This window comes from Nematostella vectensis, chromosome 3 (assembly GCF_932526225.1).
Source record: "Nematostella vectensis chromosome 3, jaNemVect1.1, whole genome shotgun sequence".
NCBI classification, from domain to species: Eukaryota; Metazoa; Cnidaria; class Anthozoa; order Actiniaria; family Edwardsiidae; genus Nematostella; species Nematostella vectensis.
This window is the reverse complement of record NC_064036.1, coordinates 767,285-775,172: the sequence shown is the minus strand read 5'-3', so window position 1 is coordinate 775,172 and position 7,888 is coordinate 767,285. Positions and strand designations below refer to the sequence as shown.

The following is a 7,888-nucleotide window of genomic DNA, read 5'->3' as shown; positions in this document are numbered from 1 at the left end:
TGAATAAGACTATCTGTTATCAAACACCAATTTAATACTACTGCCAAACAGAACCAAACTTTTTCCCCAAAACAACCCCATATCTGTGTTAAATCATTGAACCATCTAGTATACAATTCTATATCATCATATAATAAAATACAGCAAGAAACAGACACAAACGTTTGTATCCCACAAAATAACTTGTCATTTCTTGTCACTTTTGTAAACCTGCATTTAACTGATTTTACTGATTTTAAAACTTTATACAGGATTTATTTTTCTAAAGATTTGATGATCAAACATTTTTATAGGAATATTCTAACAAATTATGTTATGATATGCTATTCTTAAACTTATTAATTATTCATGCAGGCATTAGCCAATAAGTGGAGAGGATATGGGTCACATGCATGGGTCTTAATACCCGATGTGAACCCAGATGAACATCACTAGTGACATCTGGGTTCTCATTGGATATCAAGATCCATGCATGTGACCCATATAGAACAATAACATCAATGACAACTTTATTTATCATAATCTTAATTACACAGTTGGGAATTTGGTTAAATCAAGGAAACCAAATCATTCCGAGGTAGTCCTCCTTTTTATCGTTTACAATTATGTTAACCTCACAATTTGAAAATGAATGATGCAGAGTGTAAAATTGAACTAAAGCCTTGGTCTACTTAAATTAAACTCCGACTCCAAACTCTGAATATTGACAGTTTATTCCTTCTCAGAAACTTTACTTTCTGGCCCTAATAGATTGGGAACTTTGCTAACCTGTACTCCTGTACATTGTAGACTTTGGGTTCTGGCTTTAATCAATGTCTTTTTGTCCTCTCAGCACTTGGGAGAATGAAAACGGTTGGCCCCTAAACCTTTGGCCATAGCTCAAGCTTCTCTCGTGAATGAATGAGCTTGCGTCACATAACAAATAACGAAATGTACTTATTGTATTTTTCTTGAGAAAAAGCAGGTTGTGATTGGACACAAACTTCTCGGCATTGTTAGGTCGATAGTTTGAAAAGCAGTTTTGCGTTCCGTTCATGCCGCCTTTTACAATTGGGGCAAAATTGTGATTACATCGTGACATTCTTTGATGTAACTTTCAAAAGCCATATAAAAAACTTGTGCTTCGTGTTTCATCAGGAAACACCTCGAAACGATAAAAGCACTCGGCCGCAGACAGCCTCGTGTTTTCATCTCTCTCGGTGTTTGGAATCCCTGATGAAACACGCACTCGTTTTTCATATATTACTTTAAAAAAAATACTGACCTTAGATGAGTAATCATATAGGCACTGGTGATTTCTTTAGCTCTTCATTGTCAGGTAGGCTCTCGACAGCTTTGATCACAATTTTTAACACAAATGGTAAAAGCATGACACAGGTTACATAGAGCCAGCAAGGTAAGGAAGGGGTACTACCTATTGGCCAGAACCACAATCCCCGCCTTTGAGCATCCCGCAAATGATGTGACAGTACAGAGATAGTAAACATGTATGGAAGAAGGTGTAGACAAACCACATGTTGAGCACACCATGTTTGCAGTAAAGGCACCAGAAGCAGGATTATAGTTGTTGTATGAAGTGGGGGACGGTGAGTAAGGGACAACGCATCCTAAAATTCATAGTAAACAAAATTAGTGACTGATAAAGTCATTATAACAAATACCATATTTACTCAAATAAGTGCCTCCCCGGAATAAGTGATGCCTTTGAAACAAAACTATTAATAAGTGCCTCCCCGGAATAAGTGATGCCTTTGAAACAAAACTATTAATAAGTGCCTCCCCGGAATAAGTGATGCCTTTGAAACAAAACTATTAATAAGTGCCTCCCCAGAATAAGTGATGCCTTTGAAACAAAACTATTAATAAGTGCCTCCCCAGAATAAGTGATGCCTTTGAAACAAAACTATTAATAAGTGCCTCCCCAGAATAAGTGATGCCTTTGAAACAAAACTATTAATAAGTGCCTCCCCAGAATAAGTGATGCCTTTGAAACAAAACTATTAATAAGTGCCTCCCCAGAATAAGTGATGCCTTTGAAACAAAACTATTAATAAGTGCCTCCCCAGAATAAGTGATGCCTTTGAAACAAAACTATTAATAAGTGCCTCCCCGGGATTTATGTAACTATCATTTACATGTAGTTCTCAGAAAGTACTAGAGCTCATAGACTCTAGACAAAAAAAGACAAATATTTCATAGATAAAAGATTATTGAAAAAAGCTACTTCACGTTTTAATCATGATATAGAGAAAAGAAAATATCAGTAGTATAAAATTCATATTTAAAGAAATAAAAACATTCTTTGTCCTTTAGTGCGAAATTTGCTATTTTAAATAAGCGCCTTCCCCAGAATAAGCACCCCATCTGAGAGTTAAAAAATTTTATGTGCCGGGGTGCTTATTTGACAAAATAAGGTAATGCTAAAAGGACTTCTGCTTTTTCAAATAAAGAGGATGAAACTGTTCTGAGACACCAGCACATGGGACCAAGTGATATATTGTTTTCTTAATAGGCAAATGCTTTTAATATGAAATTCATTAATCTCAGTATTTAAAGCACAATTCAGTGCTAAATGATTAATAATTACTAAATAATTAAAATTACTAGGTATTAAGAATTACTATATGACGAATTTGTCAAATCAGTGCTCTGACACCTTTAGGGGCCACCTCCCCCCCCCCCCCAATTTTTTTCCTAAAAAGCATTGCTATACCCCCAGTTTTCTTAAATGTCTTTTGTATCTGCCCCTTCCACAGTATTTTGATGACCTTTATGGCCCTGTAAATTCAGTGGGTATAGCTTGATAAGTTATGTGAAGGCTGTTTTGATCGTGCATTCACAGTAACATTCGAACTGAAAACAGTCCAACGATTCAAAATAAACAGTTATTTTCTCAATCCTTTATGGGACATCAAACTGTTTTATCAGCCCTCCCCCCCCCCCCCCCCCTATACCAGAAAGTTTTAGACTTTACCTTCAAGTTCCATGAACGTGCGAGGAAGAAATGGTCGACATCAATCGCACATGACAGTACAGAGCATCCGAGTGACTGAATGATTCCTTCTCTTGAAATGCCAACAACGATAAGCCAGCTAATACCAGCGATGAAACCATGAGCCAAGTTATCCATTAATGCTCTACTCGGGTCTGTATTGTGGATTATCGGCACGGTTATCAGCCAATCACAAACGAGACAAACGGAAGCCAGCATGAGATATGGGAGTATATGAATAATCTTTTTGAATACGGAGAAAAACCCAAAGCCTTCCCAGAACCAAGGCATTATTGATTAATTATTTAAAATTTCAAAGTACATCTTGATAATCGGAATATAACTTCGGGTTTTAGGTTAAAACCAATGCAAACCCAATAGCAGTAATCCCTCTGACCGTCCACCATTTTGTTTTACTACTGAGAGGAGTGAGAATGAGCACTAGTCCACAGGGAACCCGAAGTCAAATCCCAGTCAAATAGACAATCTACCAAAATTTTTGTTTATTTTACGAAAACACAGTTCCTGGTTTTGATTAATAAGCACACAGAATCTAAAAGTTCAACTTTTCCTAGCCTAAAGCAAGCCCTCTGTTCTAACTGAACGTTTTATCCGGTTTCCTCAAGGGGCGGTTTTCTTTTCCAAACGGGCGCCACAAGCGCTCAGAACTCTGACGACATCCTCGTATCCGCGCTCGAGGTGATGAATATCCTGAATAACGGTTTCGCCTGCAACAAACGAATGTCGATCAGAGCCCTTCTTATTTCTGCGCATGCGTCGCCAAACGAAGTGCTCTGGGCGAGAAACTCGAGAAAACTCCACATTGCTGCTGCTAAAATCCACAGGTAGCCCAAGCTCTTTACTTATCCCTACTGGTATTTACAGTAAACATAGGGCGAAAAAAAAGTTTGTGAAAAATAAAAAGCAACTTGTTAAAAAGACGTGAAAGTAAACACAATACTGACGTGCATTTTTTTCTTTTTAGCAAGTTATTTTTCATTTTTCACTTTTTTGTCTTTCAATAGGCACAAATACAGAGATTGTGCTACTTCCCACTCTTTGCGACGTGCGCGTGAAACGGAGGCTGATAACAGCCTTTTTCATCTGGACAAAGAGTTCTGGGAAGTAGTGGGAGTTGTGGAAAGTAGTGAGGAAGACGAATTCTAGCTTTGAATCTCTCTGAGGATGTGCGACAGCGAACGATGCCCGTTTATAAGATAACGAGAAAGTTATGACGACACAATCATAATGGTGGTTCAAATGCTGCATAGACAATAAAAGGAGGGAGTTTATTGACGATGAATATGATGTGCTGATCTGATCTGATCATCGTAATAATAGCATGATAATCATATGGTGATTTGTTTAAGGATTTGTGGAATGGGGGTGGGGTGGTGTGGGTAGGCATAAATATACTACAAAGTATAATCACTTTCCTGGTATAATATAACAAGGTGTAAAATTCACTGATTATTATTCCCTATCCCTAATCCTTACACCGCTTGTTGTGTGCGTGTTGGGGTGAGGGGATGGGGGTTGTGGCAAGCAAAGAACAATGCTACTGCTGCTGTTGAAAATAATTATGGTGATGGTATTGAAATTCTGATAAAGATGAAAAATATATAATGATAGTGGTGTGGTGGCTGTGATCTGTGGTATTGATCTTTATATAAATAGTTCACCATCACCACCTAGTTAATACATGGTATTACCTGGTATTGCCAAACCTACAAGAAGTAGAGCTGCAGCGGCACGAAGATCCGTTGCCTGGACAAGTGAAGGCTGCATCAAGGATAGATCGACTCCTTGAACGCGAACCACGTTCTTGCCTGTGCATTCCAGATTCGCACCCAGCTTTCTGAGCTCTTTGACATGCTGGAATCGGTGGTCGAAAATCGTTTCCTTCACTTCACAAGACCCTTGCGCCATGCACATCAAAGCCATCCACTGGGGCTGCATGTCAGTGGGAAACCCAGGGTATGGGGATGTGGTGATTGACACTGAGCGTGGCCGTCTTCCACCGCGCACCCTAATGCCTTCCGCTAACTCCATCACCTCTGCTCCTGCAGCCCTCAGGCATGTCAGCACGCATCCCATCAAGGCAGGGACAGGGCAAGGGCCAAGTGTCAACGTTAATTCTCCTCCTGTCATGACTGCAGCTACAGCATACGTCCCGGCAACGATGCGGTCCGGCACCACTCCGTGGTCTGCTCCATGAAGACTGCTTACGCCGGTGATAAACCATGTCTTTGTATCGCGATTCTTATCAATCTGGGCTCCCATCTTTCGCAGCATGCACACCAAGTCATCGATTTCTGCTTCCATGGCCGCATTTTCGAGAATCGTTTTCCCCTGCACAAGGCAAGCCGCCATCAGCGCGTTTATTGTTGCGCCGACGGACACCTTGTCGAATGTGATGCGTGCTCCGCGTAAACGATTGCCATTGGTCTTCACAAGACCACTTTCCTCGTCCACGATGGCTCCTAGCTTGCGCATTGCGTAAAAATGCAGGTCAATTGGACGGCCACCCTGGCTAATTTGACAACCTCCGGGCACTTGGATCATAGCCTCACCAAATCTCCCCATGGCGGGACCAAGAGTGAAAATAGAGCTACGAATCGGCGCATACGTACTAGAGATTGATGGTATCCCTTGCGCATTGCGAGCATCAAGAACGAGACTATCGTCCGGTCTCCACTCCACAGCGACCCCATGAGATTGCAGAATGACTGCCATGGCGTTGACGTCGGTTACTTTAGGGATGTTTGTGAGACGGACTGGTTTGGTGGTCAGAAGGCTCGCGGCCATCAAAGGCAATGCTGCGTTCTTGGCACCGGGGATACGGATAGTTCCCCTGAGGGGATAACCCCCTCTGACGTGCAGCTGACTCATGCTTGGAGAAAGGCAAACGTTTTGAAAAGCGAGAAATTCTAATGTCCTGGAAAGTAATAGCGTGGAAATAAGAGGAAATACCAAGGCAGAAAGCAGTAGCATCAGAAATTATTTTAATTGTACATTTATAGCGCTTTATTTTAAATAAGGGAAAAACACTTATGATCTAGGTCAGCAGGTAATCTCTAATGGTTTTTAAAGATTAGGCTTTTAAGTACAAACTTAATTGACACCTTTTGAGATTTTGATTGCAGTGATCCCTAATAGCCACGTGGTCATATTGTTTTGCCATTGTTCTACTGCATATCGCTTTTGTTTACCAAACTGTGGAACTCGTGGCATTAGTTACAGGGCAGGGTCATCCGTTACCTTTTTTTTTATTAATAAAATGTTCAGATTTAAGTAATTCATTTATTTTCTAACTAAAAACAAAGAAATTAATTGAAAAAAGACTATAGAAAAAACTTTTTCACTTTGCTGTGCGTGACATATAATAACAACCTTTTCAAAAACAACCTTAGTAGTCACTAATAGAGTCGCTTAGAGTCTCTTCAAGCTATAGCTCTTTTTTTTTTGCCTAAATCACTTGTCTTTTGTGCTAAAAAATCGTCAATGCGAGTAATCAATAAGCTTTCGAATTGTGTACAAATGTACTGAAGGAAAAACCTAGCTGATGATTTTCGGAAAAAGCTCAGCCCACATGTGACTTGTCACGCCTTCTTCGCAATCACGCAAGCTAGACAGTAGTAGTATCATTTTATTACTTGCATAAGCAGCTCCATTGGGTATCTTAAAATCCTAAGATAACTATCAAAGAGGAATTATTCCTGCCAGAGGAAGTAAGACGTACCTTGCGTTCGCGGCGATGTCGCGGCGTCTGTTGCCTGCAACACGTCGCGTCTTCTCTTATACGCGTTTCCATGACTCCCATTGTAATACAAACTGAGGACGCTTTAAAATTTTTATACAATGCTATAAGCTTAAAATTTGTTTGTCAGATCATTATGATCACTCCAAAGTTGCGTCTAAGACGCGTGACGCGAGTCCAAGCGCAAGCAATTAACGCGGAAACTTTAAGGGCTTTGCTCTCCATCTTTGCACAACAACACAGAAAACTACATCCAGCATTAAAAAAGAAGTAAAACTAGAGTTAAAATCCCTTGGACTCTAGTTGTCCTCATTTTTAGATGCACACCTAGCTAGGGATTTGTAGATACCGCGCGCTGCTTGGCATCTAGTGTCCATGCCCCGCTCGGCCACGAAGCATACGTTGCTTCATCGTAAGAGTTTACAACTGAGAGCTTATCAGGTTTTTGAATACCCATGAATAATAATGGTTGTATGAGGAATAAAGGTATCTAAATATCTTGATCAGCTTCCCCACATTGATTCGAAATAATACCTTAAATATTTTATAATATAAAGAGAGGGGGCTTCGATGGGAGAGGGTCAGAAGGCTTATTGATGCTGCTACCAAAATAAAACAACAGTGAGTAATATAAAGCGGTCCAGATGTACTTAAAAAAAGATAGCTATCAATTTCATTTTTACACCTTCAATTAAAATCTTCAGTATCTTATGAGTTAAATTGCATTTCGATTTGGCGATTGTCTTGTTCCAGCCTTTATCAGACAACCGTATTTATATATATTGCATATGCATATATTGCGTATTTATATATATTATATGCCTAACCAAAATGATCAATAACTGAAGTATCTTTATTAATCTCTTGAAATAAAAGAATGATAACATTGAGTTCGATAAGAGACCAAACAGATCATAACCCTTAAAAAAGTCGAGCGAATAGCATTTAATGTATTGACATAAGTGTTTTCATAATTTTAAGCAGAACCCAAACCGGAAACTGTGATGAACGCCGTTGCCAGGGGAACAGGATGTCAAGCTGTTCATGAAGAAAATAAGACGCGCGGACAATAAACAGGAGGGGATAAAATAGAATTCGTCTGTTTTCGTGTTTACTGCAAAAACTCAATTAAGCGC

The 7,888-nt window shown here is 39.7% G+C and overlaps 2 protein-coding genes and 1 long non-coding RNA gene across 3 annotated transcripts; 1 reads left to right on the top strand and 2 right to left on the bottom strand.

The window, feature by feature from the left end:
- Positions 1–163: 163 nt before the first annotated feature.
- LOC5517023 (transmembrane protein 267) lies at positions 164–3,408 on the bottom strand. The gene is made up of 2 exons (XM_001637064.3): positions 2,975–3,408; positions 164–1,607 (listed from the first exon to the last, which is right to left on the bottom strand). The coding sequence occupies exons 1-2, from the start codon at positions 3,281–3,283 to the stop codon at positions 1,278–1,280; spliced, it is 639 nt and encodes a 212-aa protein (XP_001637114.1). The 5' UTR covers positions 3,284–3,408; the 3' UTR covers positions 164–1,277.
- Positions 3,409–3,480: 72 nt separating this feature from the next.
- LOC5517024 (UDP-N-acetylglucosamine 1-carboxyvinyltransferase) lies at positions 3,481–6,777 on the bottom strand. The gene is made up of 3 exons (XM_001637065.3): positions 6,735–6,777; positions 4,705–5,930; positions 3,481–3,720 (listed from the first exon to the last, which is right to left on the bottom strand). Exons 2-3 carry the CDS (start codon positions 5,882–5,884, stop codon positions 3,614–3,616), a joined length of 1,287 nt encoding a protein of 428 aa, XP_001637115.1. The 5' UTR covers positions 5,885–5,930; positions 6,735–6,777; the 3' UTR covers positions 3,481–3,613.
- Positions 6,778–7,150: 373 nt separating this feature from the next.
- Positions 7,151–7,846, top strand: LOC125561280. Its single transcript, XR_007307311.1, has 2 exons — positions 7,151–7,373; positions 7,737–7,846. It is a non-coding gene; the product is annotated as an uncharacterized LOC125561280 (long non-coding RNA).
- Positions 7,847–7,888: the final 42 nt, after the last annotated feature.